The following is a 14,523-nucleotide window of genomic DNA, read 5'->3' on the forward strand; positions in this document are numbered from 1 at the left end:
CTCAGAGCTTCTAGGTTTGCAGTTTCTTGTTGAAACGGAGTGCGGCTTGTGGAGAAGAAGCGAAGTAGAAAACGATGGGAGGCGAAGAAGGCACGGTGCATGGGATCGGGAAGTTCGACGGGTCGGACTATGCATTCTGGAGAATGCAGATCGAGGATTATTTGTACGGAAGAAAGCTTCATCAACCGCTGAGCGAGAAACCAGAAAAGATGGACGAGGCAGAATGGAATCTCCTCGACAGGCAGGTTCTGGGAGTGATTCGACCGACGCTGTCGAAGAACGTGGCTCACAACGTGGCGAAGGAAAAGACCACGACGGGAATGATGAAGGTCCTGACGGACATGTACGAGAAACCCTCGGCGAACAACAAAGTGTTTCTGATGAAGAGGCTTTTCCACTTGAAGATGGATGAGGGAGCCGGGGTAGCCACTCATGTGAACGAGTTCAACACAATCGTCAACCAACTGTCATCAGTTGAGATTGAGTTCGACGACGAAGTGCGAGCTCTGATCTTGCTCGCGTCCTTACCAAATAGCTGGGAGCCGATGAGGGCCGCGGTCAGCAACTCGGTTGGAAGTGCGAAGTTAAAGTTTAACGACGTATGAGATCGCATCCTCACTGAAGAGGTGCGAAGGATTGATTCTGGCGAGCCCTCGACGAGTTCGGCCTTGAATGTGGAGAACAGGGGAAGAAACCACAGCCAGAATCAGAACCGAGGGAAGGACAGGTCGAAGTCACGGAGTGGGCGAGGTCAGTCAAGGTCGGGGCGACCTTTTGCATGCTGGAATTGTGGCGAGACTGGCCACATCAGGAAGTACAACAAGAAGCCCGCCAAGGAGAAAGACGGTGTTCACGTCGTCACTGAAGATTTAGCAGATGCACTACTGCTAACGGTGGACAGCTCGATCGACTCTTGGGTGCTCGACTCAGGAGCTTCGTTTCACACCACCCCTGACAGCGACATTCTGGAGAATTATGTCGCAGGAAATCACGAGAATGTCTACGTGGCTGATGGCGAGTCTCTAGACATTGTTGGTGTCGGCGACGTCAGGCTGAAGATGGGCAACGGTCAAGTCTGGAAGATCAACAAGGTCAGACACGTGCCGAAGTTGATGAGGAACCTAACCTCGATGGGTCAGCTCGACGATGAAGGTTACACCACGACGTTCGGGAATAACTCGTGGAAAGTCTCAAAGGGAGCTATGGTGGTAGCTCGCGGACAGAAGACAGGCACGATCTACATGACGTCGAGCTGCAGAGACATGGTGGCCGTGGTCGACAACACCGCGAAGACCGAGCTGTGGCACCGCAGGCTCGGGCACATGAGCGAGAAGGGGATGAAGATGCTGGTGAAAGACGACATGATCCCGGAGCTGAAGACGGTGGAACATCACCAGTGCGAGAGCTGCATTCTCGGGAAGCAGAAGCGAGTTAGCTTCACGAATGCGAGCAGAGAGCTGAAGGCGGAGAAACTCGAGCTGGTACATACCGACGTATGGGGACCAGCTCCAGTCCCTTCACTTGGGGGATCTCGCTACTATGTGACGTTCATAGACGATTCCACGAGGAAGGTATGGGTTTATTTCCTAAAGAATAAATCTGATGTGTTCGCCACCTTCAAAATGTGGAAGGCGATGGTCGAGCTGGAGACGAGCTCGAAAGTGAAGTGCTTGAAGTCCGACAATGGAGGGGAGTACGTCGACTCCGACTTCAAGCGGTATTGTGTAGAGAACGGGATCAAGATGATGAGAACGATCCCGGGAACTCCCCAACAGAACGGAGTAGCGGAGCGAATGAATCGCACGCTAAATGAACGAGCTCGGAGTATGCGGATTTACTCCGGCCTGCCCAAGACGTTTTGGGCCGATGCAATCAACACGGCAGCCTTCTTGATAAACCGAGGACCGAGCGTTCCTTTGAATTTCAGAATTCCAGAAGAGGCGTGAAATGGGAAGAAGGTAAACCTTTCTTATCTGAAAGTGTTTGGTTGTCTATCATATGTTCATATTGATGAATCTGTTCGAAGTAAGCTCGATCCAAAGTCTAAAAAGTGTTATTTCATTGGTTATGGTGACACTGAGCTCGGCTATCGTTTCTGGGATGCCCACGCGAGAAAGATAGTCCGAAGCAGGAATGTTGTCTTCAACGAGCAGACGATGTACGGGGACGAGCTGAAGGGGAACTCGACGAAGAAAGCTCCTGAGGGCGAGAAGTCAACAATCGACCTGAAAGACTTCTCGACGACCGAGCTGGAAGAAGAAGACACTTCGATGACCGATGTGAGATCAGACCGAGCTGATAGTGGTCATGAGATCGAAGAAGACACTTCGATGACCGAGGTGAGATCAAGCCGAGCTTATGGCGGTCACGAGATCGAAGAAGAAGCTGATGAGAACACCGAGCTCGAGGTGAATCAGCGGACTCCGATCACTGAGCTGCGGAGATCGTCAAGAGTCAGGAAACCGGTACACAAGTTTTCTCTGTCTTTCAACTACATCCTCCTTACCGACAGAGGAGAGCCGGAGTGCTATGAAGAGGCGATGGAGGTCGACACCTCGATCAAGTGGGAGCTCGCCATGAAGGACGAGATGGATTCACTGATCACGAATCACACTTGGGAGCTGGCGGAATTACCAGCTGGGAAGAAAGCACTGCACAACAAGTGGGTGTACCGGATAAAGGAGGAGAGCAATGGAAGCCAACGGTTCAAGGCGAGGCTGGTGGTGAAAGGTTTCCAGCAGAAGGAGGGAATCGATTTCACAGAAATCTTCTCTCCGGTCGTCAAGCTCGTGACGATCAGAACCGTGCTGGGATTGGTTGCCAAGGAAAATCTGCATCTACAACAGATGGATGTGAAGACGGCGTTTCTTCACGGTGATCTCGACGAAGAGATACATGAGGCAGCCCGAAGGCTTCGAGGTGAAAGGAAGAGAGGAGCTCGTGTGCAAGCTCCAGAAGAGTCTCTACGGGCTGAAGCAAGCCCCACGGCAGTGGTACAAGAAGTTTGACAACTTTATGAAGAGAGCTGAGTTCGGCAGGTGTGAGGCCGACCACTGCTGTTACTTCAAGAGACTTGAAGACTCCTATGTGATTCTTCTGCTCTACGTCGACGACATGCTGATCGCAGGTGCCAACCTACACGAAATCGACGAGCTGAAGAAGAGATTGTCCGAAGAGTTCGCGATGAAGGATCTAGGAGCCGCGAAGCAGATTCTCGGGATGAGGATCAAGAGGACGAGAGAGAGCATCGAGCTCTCACAGGAGGAGTACGTGAAGAAGGTGCTCCAACGCTTCAACATGGAGGATGCGAGGTCGGTCAGCTCGCCGCTGGCCAGCCACTTCAAATTGTCCAAGCAACAGTCGCCAGTGACAGAGGACGAGCTGGCGTACATGGACAAGATCCCTTATGCTTCGGCCATCGGAAGCTTGATGTACGCAATGGTGTGCACGAGGCCGGACATTGCTCATACAGTGGGAGTTGTGAGCAGATTCATGAGTAACCCGGGGAGAGAGCACTGGGAGGCGGTGAAGTGGATCCTCCGATATCTGAGAGGCAGCTCGACCTCGGAATTGGTATTCAGGAAGTCCGAAATGGGACTTCAAGGTTACGTCGATGCTGACAATGGGGGCGACATCGACAGCAGAAAGAGCACGTCCGGTTATGTCTACACACTCGGAGGGACGGATATCAGTTGGGTGTCGAGGTTGCAGAAGATCGTTGCCTTGTCGAGCTGCGAGGTGGAGTATGTGGCCATCACCGAGGCCACAAAGGAGATGATATGGCTACAGACTTTCTTGGGCGAGCTGGATCAAGACCATGGAGGGAGTGCGCTGTACAGTGACAGCCAGAGCGCCATTCAGTTGGCTAAAAACCCAGTGTATCATGCGAGGACGAAGCATATACAGCTGAGATACCACTTCATCAGGTCGGCATTGGAGGATGGTATATTGGTGCTTGAGAAGATCGCAGGGAGTCAGAATCCCGCCGACATGTTTACGAAGTCTGTGCCGTATGACAAACTGAGGTTGTGCTCGACCTCAGTTGGACTCCTCGTCTGATGAGTTGAGTCGCCCCTGCAAGAAGGAGACGCGTGATGAGATTAGTCTCCAAGTGGGAGATTGTTGGTGGTGGATGTTAGTGTGGAGCCTAATCTAAGGAATTAGAAAAAGTCCCACATCGGTTAGGGATAGTAACTTTGTACAATTCCTTAGTATATATAAAGGATGCTATGTGTTGTATTCCTTTGTACCAAAAAATAGAAACACTTGTACTTGTAACCTTTCCCAATTGGGTTTATAGTATTGCAGTGGCAAAGTGGACGTAGCTTTCTCATTGAAAGTGAACCACTATAAATCTTGTGTTCTTTTCTTTGCTATTATTTTTTGTTTTCTGTTCGGAGAGAAGGAGGTTTGACAAAGTAAACCCAACGGTTTGGGCGAACTGACGAACTGAATCCAAAGACGTTTGGACGAAGTGACGAAGTCAATATCCAGCTCGATAAGGCGAGCTCGATCTGACAAAGTGACGAAGTCAATCCAGCTCGATAAGGCGAGCTCGATCTGACGAAGTGACGAGGTCGAACTCCTAACACCAACTTCTCCTATACGCTGATCAAACCTTGAAAGCCTCGGAAGACGATTTATTTAGGTAATTATACGCTGACCAGTTGTTGACCACTGGTATTTTATATATATATATATATATATATATATATATATATATATATATATATATATAAAATTTATTTATATATGTATATAACGTGCAAAAAAAAAACAGCTTTCCTGAAAAGCATGTATAAATAAACCTATTAAGTCCATTAGAGATAATCAAAATATCCTTTATTTAATTTCAAACAGAGCATTAAAAATTACTAATACAAGTTTTTGAGCAAAAAAACTATCAACCATTTACACGACATCACAAATAGAATTAAAAAAGGATACCTATCCGGGATTGACAATATGTAAACACAAACAAAACAGAGTATACAAAATTCGTCATCGGCAGTCACAAAACAGAGTATATAAATTAACCTATTAATTAACAGAATACTCACAAAAAAAAAAGCAACATACCTTTATATACGTCTCCCAAACTTCGTCATCGGCAGTTACTGTATTTGTGTCCGTATCCCATCCAAAACCAGTGGCTTCCGTGAGTCCTTGGAAGATCTTAGTATGACTTTTAAGTCGGTGCCACTTTTGCTTCAATTTCTCTACCTTATAGGCTTTACCAAACTTACCTACCATTTCCAACTCAATTTTCATCCAACATCGTTTGTCAAATTGAGTTGGTCCCATACGGCCTTGAACTTCTTCATGACAAAAGTCAATGAACTTAGCCAAAGCCTCTTCCGGCCAATGAGCGCCGTCATCCATTTTTTAAAAAACTGAACCATATAAGATATGCAATGAAATGAACACAGCCAATGCAGTATCAAGATTCTGTTACATATTTTTTCCTCATAATGCTGTTACATATTTTTTCCTCATAAAAAATAAAATCAAGATTCTGACAGTATAATTAGATGGTAAACCAAAAATCCTTTAACATATCTGTGTTTAGTACTAGCCTAGTAGAGTATGTAGATACAAACATGAAACATCGTAGCTAGAATATATTCAATAAACTTTTTACGAATATCCAACTTGACTGCATTCTATGCTTACTAAACTGAAATGTGCATGCTAATACTGTAAATATCAAATTAAATTGTGTGGATGTATTATTTGTTTGAGATCTGAAAAATACTTATCAACGTTGCAATTAGGTAAAACCCGAACCAAACCAGAGTAAGAAAAATTACTCGAAAACCCACATCAAAGCTAGATTACAAATCAATTGTATGTACGGGCTTAATCTAGAACCCGAACCAAACCAGAGTCAGAAAAATTACATAAGCAAAGCACGAATAATCCGAACCAAATCAAAACACGTAATTCGAAACCCTTTAATCAACAAAACTGTTACCCTACACATAATTTCAGATGAACAACGACCACAAACCGAGCCCAAACATAAGCAAAGCACGAAATAATCCGAACCACATCAAAAGCCCTAATTCGAAACCCTAGAAATCGAGAACAAAAAGGAATTAAGATTTTTACCTTGATGTAGAACGCGAACCCACACAGTCTCGGCCTCTCCTACTCCAACAAATCACTCTCAACCTTATACAGAGAACAAATCGAAGCCAACTGCGTTTGAATGAAGAATTTGAACCAAGAAAAATAAGAACAGATACCTACAAAGGACGAACGGAGAAGAAGAACGAGAAGAAACTCACCGACAACTCTCCGGAGACTCTCTCTCTCTCTCTCTCTCTCTCTCTCTCTCTCTCTCTCGCTCTCGCTCTCTCGGATCTGCTCTCAAAACCCTCTTCCGCTTTTTTTTTGCTCGACAATGAGAGAGGAATGACTAGGGTAGGAATGACAGAGAGGATAGCCCGTGAGTACACGTGAGATAAAAAGTGAAAAAAATTTCGGAAAACACCTTGGTGTTGTTTTCAATTTCATTTACCCTGTTTTCAAAACAATCCAAAAACTTTTAAAAATTTTACCCGAAAATTTTAACCAAACACCACTTTCCAATTTTCTTTCCTATTTTTTTAACTCAAAAAGTGAAAAACACTTTTTCAAATGAGTACCAAACATTTAGTATCTGGCTCTATTAAGAGGGGAGATTAAAATAGTAGCCAAATTATCAATTTATTTTAAAGGAAAAATGGTGTCAAAAATACTTAATGTTTAGACAAAACACTACTTATATACTCAATTTTTTTTTTCTTGGACAAAAATACTCAAAGTTTCAAATTTAGTTATACATAAATACTTTGCCGTTAAAATTTCTGTTTGAACTTAACGGTCCGAGTAGTAACGGACCCACTATAAAGTAACATGTGATATTTTTGCCAAAGAAAAAAACCTTTGAGTATAAAGGTAGTATTTTGATCAAACATTGATTATTTTTGTCACCATTTCCCCTATTTTAAAAGATAGCCAACATTGAATTCCCAAAAATACTTTTCTCTCCCACACCCAAACATCCAAACACCACACCCACACCAAAAAAACACACCACAATCTTCTTATGCGATCCACCAAATCTTCGCCGGAGACTTGCCGTCGCCGGCGCCGAAGAAGGAGCTTCGGACTCGATCGCCACCGCATCGTGGTTCCGAGGTTGATTCCGACGTAGTTGTCGCTCAGGTCGCCGAATTCGGAGTTAAATCGCGTGTCGAACTCGAAGGCGGCAAAGACGGGGTCGGCGCACGCGGTGGTGGAGGTGTGATTTCAGATTCTAGGGTTTTTCGTTCGACAGTTGATCGAATTTGATATTCCAGATCTACTGCATAACCTGTCTTGTTAGATGTTGTTAAGAACAACAATCAACAAATAATAAAAACAAGTAAAAGACACCAATAGTGATAACCCTGTTCGGTCTCAACTGCCTATTCTGGGAGGATTTATATCCCGGTGAAAAGAGTAACTCCACTAGGCAATAGAATGAGTACACACTGGAATACACCGGATGATCACCTTAATTCCACTACTCCTAACTCCAAACTATCCTATGGTGTTACTAACCTAGGCTCCCCTAGATTTGAGCTCCCATCACTTTTCACTCTTACACTATCCCAATGTATCAATGAATATTAATAACAAAATAACAACAACAATTGTAAAAAAAAAATGCTAGATTTGTCTTTGCAGAAAAGAACCAAAACCTAGAGAACAAAAACCCACACATTTTTCTCTTCATGAGGAGATGATTTCGGCGTGTAAAGTGTGTTGCCCTTCCTAGGGTATGACATTCTCTTTTATAAGAGACAGAAGACGAGAATGTCGTATGATCAAACACCAGGATAGATGGCACACATCAGGACGAGGACAGACAAAAATCTGTCAGGGAGGTCACGTCGTATCCTGGCATAAAGTGACGAAAGATGTTCTGTGCGATGCAAGAAACAACACTAGGAACAATAGAGTTGTCTGAACCAAAACGCCAACCTCAAAGTAGCAACAGGATTAACCATCGTAGTTAATCTGATTAAATATCTGTCACAGTTAATCTGATTAACTGTGACGAACTTCTTCAAAAAACGATTTCGAACATCGGCGAGTCTCGCGGTTGCGTCGATCCGGCCATTCGAAGGTCGTAAGTTCAGTTCTGCATATTAACTGTGATAGTTAATCAGATTTATTGTGAAGGTTAATTCGATTAATTAACCGTGACGATCCTCCTCCGGAAACGATCTCGAACATCAACGAGTCCTGTGGCTGCACATATCCGACCGTTTAAAGGTAGGATTGAGATTTCGTCGTTTGAAACTTTGATGAAAACTCGGATTTCGGCGCCGGAGACGACTGAGATGAAAGTTAATAAGATTTATTGTTGTCCTTGTTACAGTTAATAAGATTTAGTGTTGTTCTTGTTACGAATAATGAGATTTACTATTTTTCTTGCTACTGTTAATATTATTTACTTTGATAGTTAATAATAACAACTCTTAAAGGTATTATTGGAATATTAAAATGTTATTATAGCAAATTGGCTATCTTAAATATGTTAATAGTTGAGCTATAATTTTAAAATAGAGGGACTGTTTGGGCTAGATAGCTAACCCGCCCTTTATTTTATTTGAACAATTAAATAGCTGCACCACTTTCATTCAAATTTTATGTTTTAACTTCCTACAAATTTATGGTATTATTTCCCTCCTAATGTTTTTGAGGATTTATTGGTATAATTAGTCTATTTATTTTTATCTTTCAGCTTGCGCTTTCCTTGAATTACAATGCAATACAACAAATTAGTTAGGTCAATAGTAAATAAATAATAGAGGATAACACCTTATTTGTAGGCTAATATTATTATACAAGCAAAAATATCCGCGCGTCGCTGCGGGTTCGTTAATATATTTTATTGTTAACGAGTTATCAAATAGTTGATAACATTCTTTTTATGAAAAATTTGGGTTCCTTAGATTATTGTTATTGATAACATTCATTTTTATGAATATGACTTATTCAAAATAACACAATAAACTTTTTGGCATGTGAATTAATAATATAAGATTAGTTTGAGTTCATATTACATTAGTGACATAACATATAAATACACCAAAAAATAAAAATAAAAGTTGCGCAAAAATCAAATAATTATTACAGCCCATAAATTGTTTGTGGTGTTCATTCAAAATATTTATAAAAGGTGAAACACATATTTTGAAATTACTCATCCTTCAGTTTCCTTTTTTTTAATTTGTTGATTTCTTTGTCACTGCATAAAACAAATTAATTTTGACTAATTTATTGTGTTCGTCAAACATTTGCATGAGTTTTTCTGTAATACACGACACCATACATTTATTCTCATCATCCTGTTTGAAAATAGATATTCAATTTTGCAATTCATTATCAGTATCGTATATATATAACTGAGCAAATTTTGCAGAGTTATTATCCATTGGTAGAAGTGAACAAATTAAATGATGTACTTGACCACTAATTTTGAAAATATATGGTCACTTGTATCAATAAGTGAAGTGTTCCATTTTCAAATCAAATAGTAATAATCGATTATATTTTTATAAGAGAAGTTGCCTAATTTGTCACAAATTTCATAACATTTTTCCACTTTCCACCAAAATGCTAATTTTTTCCAAAATGCCATCATCTATGTCAACAATGTTGACATCTGTGTTTGTCCTTCACTATTATATGTCAACATTATTGACATAGATGGTGGCATTTTGAGAAAAATTAGGAGAAATTGCTTAATTTGCCACCAATTTTATAACATTTTCCCACTTTCCACCAAAATGCTAATTTTTCCCAAAATGCCACCATCTATGTGTTGACATCTATGTTTGCTCTTCACTATTAGATATCAACATTGTTGAAATAAATGTCAACATTGTTGACATAGAGGTGGCATTTTGGGAAAAATTAGCCTTTTGGTGGAAAGTGAGAAAATGTTATGAAATTGGTGGTAAATTAGGCAATTTCTCAAAAATTAGTCTTTTGGTGGAAAATGGGAAAATGTTATGAAATTGGTGGCAAATTAGGCAATTTCTCGGTAAGTTACAGGTTTAGCTCATCAAATTTTTTCTACAGTAAAAATCTTTAATTCACGCTAGTGATTTATCTAGACAATACATTACTTGAATTAATTTTATAAGCATAACATTAGGCTTATATATGTCCTAAATTTTAATTTTTTTTTAGCATGATCATGAATATTATGTCTTAGTGCATTAATCTATTATTTTAACTTGTTTTTTTTTTTGGTTTTTACACTTTCGTCAAGTTTCTAAACACAGCATAAAATAAGATTTTTTTTTAATTCTTTCTATTTTTATTTTTATTTTTTGTGATAAGTACCGATCGACTGTTTGAGTGGCTTTCTTGCTGGCCAAGCCTATAAAGGTTTATATGTGTGAAACAAAATCAAAAGGCTTTATAAACACCTTGTTGGGATGCAAACCAAAGTCCCACATCGAAAGTGAATGCAAATAATGCATTGGATATAAGAGACCCACCTAACTACTTAGTATGAGGCCTTTTGGGAACGAAACCCAAAAACAAATCCGTGCGGGCTTGGGCCCAAAGCGGACAATATCATACTAAGGTGAGTGGCAGCCCAACACGGTGGAGAACGGGGGTCCAACAAATGGTATCAGAGCCGATGGTTCAGGAGACTGGGAGTTTGGGTTGAGCTTGCGATGTGGAAGGAGAATCCCTCTGTGTGGTGACCTCGCGATGGTGTGCCTTGTGTCGAAAGTCTTCCTGACAATGATGCCGGTCAGGCGGCGGGTCCCGTTAGCGTCCAAACGGCGGTACAAGATGATTTCGCTTGAGGGAATGACATGTGTATGTGGTCCTTGGTTTGAGGGAATGATTGTTGGGATGCAAACCAAAGTCCCACATCGAAAGTGAATGCAAAAAATGCATTGGATATAAGAGACCCACCTAACTACTTAGTATGAGGCCTTTTGGGAAGGAAACCCAAAAACAAATCCGTGCGGGCTTGGGCCCAAAGCGACAATATCATACTAAGGTGGGTGGCAGCCCAACACGGTGGAGAACGGGGGTCCAACAAATGGTATCAGAGCCGATGGTTCAGGAGACTGGGAGTTTGGGTTGAGCTTGCGATGTGGAAGGAGAATCCCTCTGTGTGGTGACCTCGCGATGGTGTGCCTTGTGTCGAAAGTCTTCCTGACAATGATGCCGGTCAGGCGGCGGGTCCCGTTAGCGTCCAAACGACGGTACAAGATGATTTCGCTTGAGGGAAGGACATGTGTATGTGGTCCTTGGTTTGAGGGAATGATTGTTGGGATGCAAACCAAAGTCCCACATCGAAAGTGAATGCAAAAAATGCATTGGATATAAGAGACCCACCTAACTACATTAGTATGAGGTCTTTTGGGAAGGAAACCCAAAAACAAATCCGTGCGGGCTTGGGCCCAAAGCGGACAATATCATACTAAGGTGGGTGGCAGCCCAACACGGTGGAGAACGGGGGTCCAACACACCTAATATAGCAACACTTCCACGAAAACAAGTGAAACCTATACTGAAAAAGTTCATTGATTCCATTATTTCTAATATAAAGACTGTATACATACATATACATATATATATATATATATATATATATATATATATAAACACTGTATACATATACATACATATATTTTTGAGAAATTGCCTAATTTGTCACCAACTTCATAACATTTTCCCACTTTCCACCAAAATGCTAATTTTTCCCAAAATGCCACCATCTATGTCAACAATGTTGACATCTATGTTTGCTCTTACTATTAGATGTCAACATTGTTGACATAGATGTTAACATTGTTGACATAGAGGTGACATTTTGGGAAAAATTAACATTTTGGTGGAAAGTAGGAAAATGTTATGAAATTGGTGTCAATTAGGCAATTCCTCTATATTTTTTTTCCTCCTCTCTACATTGTAATTCAATTTTCAGTTAATCAAACTCCATTTTTCACTATTTTCGAATGGAATTAAGCCACTACTTAAAAAAAATTATAGAGAGCTGAGGATTATTCTGTTAGTGAATGGGTTTATACCGCTTGTAATCATTCATTTTGAGGTAGAAGAATATATAGAGAGAAAGAGATAATCTGAGAGAAAAATAACACAAGAAAGAAAAGGCAAATTTATGAGTGAGATTCTTAGAGGAAAAGCCAAGAGTTCTTGAGAGTTTTGAGAAGTTTCAGAATTTACTCTCTCGGAGAAGAGTTGTACAAGAGATTGTTGTATTTGTTCTTGAATAATTAGTGCAAATCGAACTACCTTTTACCTGAAGGAGTTCACGGGGACGTAGGCTCATTAACGCCGAACCTCGTCAACAAATCTGGTGTTCTTCTTTCTTTTACTGTTTTTGTTTTTGTGGATTGTTTTGAATTTGTATGTTTGCGTGTATTTCAAGTAAGTTCAAATACTGCCTAATTTTGTGTTCGACTTATTCACAACATAAACATTATAATTATAGGAGAATATGATTGTTTGGGAATTGATTACACCACAATACTTCAAACCAACCTTTTTATTTTTCCAAAGAAATGAAACCACTTCTTTTCTCTAGCTTACACCAATAATAATCTCGACAACACAACTTATAAATAAACCTTCTTATCCAAAGAAATGAAACCACCTTTTTTTTAATTTTTTTTATAGGAAAATGAGACCAAATTGCAAATTAACACAAACTCACGATAATAATTATAAATAAATAAAAAAGAAGAGGAAAACACAAACTCATGTGCGACTTCTTGGTGGCTTTGGATGATTTGACTATTTTCCATTTTGAGGTGGATACATAGCATAATAAGCGGAGACCCCGCCAAAAATGAGCACGAGCGCACCAGCGATCAAGGCCAACACTTTCCACGGGCTGCTGAAGTAGTCTTGGTAGAACTGGGCGCACCACCGCGCCAACTTCCTCTCGTAGTGTTTCTGTATCTGTGCTCGCACATTCCACATTTCGATGTGGAGCAGGTTCGAGCTAATCTCGTTGAAGAGCGAGCCAATCTCGTTGAAGAGCCTGGCCACTTCCTCGTCATTGCCGAGGCGGTTGTTCAGCACGTGGGCGTCCCTCAGATCGCGCACGTCCTGCTCCGTGTCAACCAGCAAGTCCATGAGGTATAAGTACGAGCTCACCTCGAAACCGCACCTTTCATTGCCGGGGCACATCTCGTACGCCAACAAATTCAGCATCCTCGTCACCGTTGCTCTGTCCACAATCAACGCCGGCACCCTCAGCGCTGCATTAAAGAACCAACCGCTGGAGAACGTAACATTGCATAATGTTGAGGTCTTGCTGGACTTGACCTTTATCCCCGCGGATTTCAGGTCTTGCACGTTCCGAAAGGATCTAGGACGTTCCGAAACAATGGACACCGCGTCCGATGGCATTCTGCTGTCATGGCTAGTGCTGAGCGGATGCAAAAGCTGTCTTCGGAAAAGGTCAAGGAGGTGGAGAGGTTTCTCCTCTTCGAGAGGTTTCTCCTTTTTGAGAAAGGCATGTAGGTCTCTATCATCTTTCAGTCTTAATAGGGAATAACGATTTATCGTTCGTACCACGTTTAAGATGAACCTGAAGATGCAATACTCCAACCTCTCTTTTTCGGCGCTGCAGTTTATGAGAATGTTGAGGAGGCGCCACGGAAGTTGATTCTCGAGAAGGAACAGGTCTTGCTCCATAGAATTCAGGAGCCCACTGCTGATCCCAAGCATTACATCGTCATCGAATGACTTGTCTTCGACCATGTCGTGGATGAGCTGCAAAACAAAGCAAGCGTCAAGAAACACAAGACTCAGCAGCCCATCGTCATCGAATGGCTTGACCACGCTCTCTTCGTAGCATTCCTTGATCGCCTCGAAGTCGTCTTTGACACAGTCGAGGAGATCCTCCTTGCTTTTTTCGCAATCTTCCACGAATGTTGCTGCAAGTCGGAGCTTGAGGTCTCTCTTGGCGAGCTTTTCGTTGCCAGCGTGGATGGGACCGATCGAGATCTCCCTTGGCGTGTAATAATGCTCTCTTCGTATTTGATTTCCTTGAAGCTTTATGCTATCCGGAACGTTCTGGATCTTGACACGTACTTTTGATGATTTGTCCTCTTCGACTTGGCTTCGCGTTACGTATTTTTGATTCTCCAAGTCATCAAGCAGCAACTCTGTTTTACTCTTGTTTGATGCGTGACCATTTTCGGCTCTTGTTTCCGTTTGGTCGTGTGTTGTTTCAATCTCATTGCCATCTTCTTCTCTGGCCATGATCAAAACAAGAGGAAGAAAATGTACAACTGTCTGTGTATGTAGACGTAGATTTATTGAGAACTTGCTTCGTCTTTTTTACTTGTAGTAACAATAATCAAATAATATAAGTAGAGACGCAGCTCCTTGTGCTCAAATATTTGGTCTTAAAGAAAAAAAATAAAATAAAAAATAACTCACAAACAATTTCTCTCCATCAATTTAATATTTTCCTCG

At 41.6% G+C, this 14,523-nt stretch overlaps 1 protein-coding gene across 1 annotated transcript; it reads right to left on the reverse strand.

The window, feature by feature from the left end:
- Nucleotides 1–12,828: 12,828 nt before the first annotated feature.
- On the reverse strand, nt 12,829–14,307 carry LOC149405887 (UPF0481 protein At3g47200-like). Its single transcript, XM_089607892.1, has one exon. It carries the CDS (start codon nt 14,305–14,307, stop codon nt 12,829–12,831), a length of 1,479 nt encoding a protein of 492 aa, XP_089464018.1.
- Between the last annotated feature and the right edge of the window lie 216 nt (nt 14,308–14,523).

This window comes from Urtica dioica, chromosome 2 (assembly GCF_054948205.1).
Source record: "Urtica dioica subsp. dioica isolate 48M chromosome 2, U.dioica_male_clone48M_v1_H2, whole genome shotgun sequence".
In the NCBI taxonomy this organism is placed as follows: domain Eukaryota; kingdom Viridiplantae; phylum Streptophyta; class Magnoliopsida; order Rosales; family Urticaceae; genus Urtica; species Urtica dioica.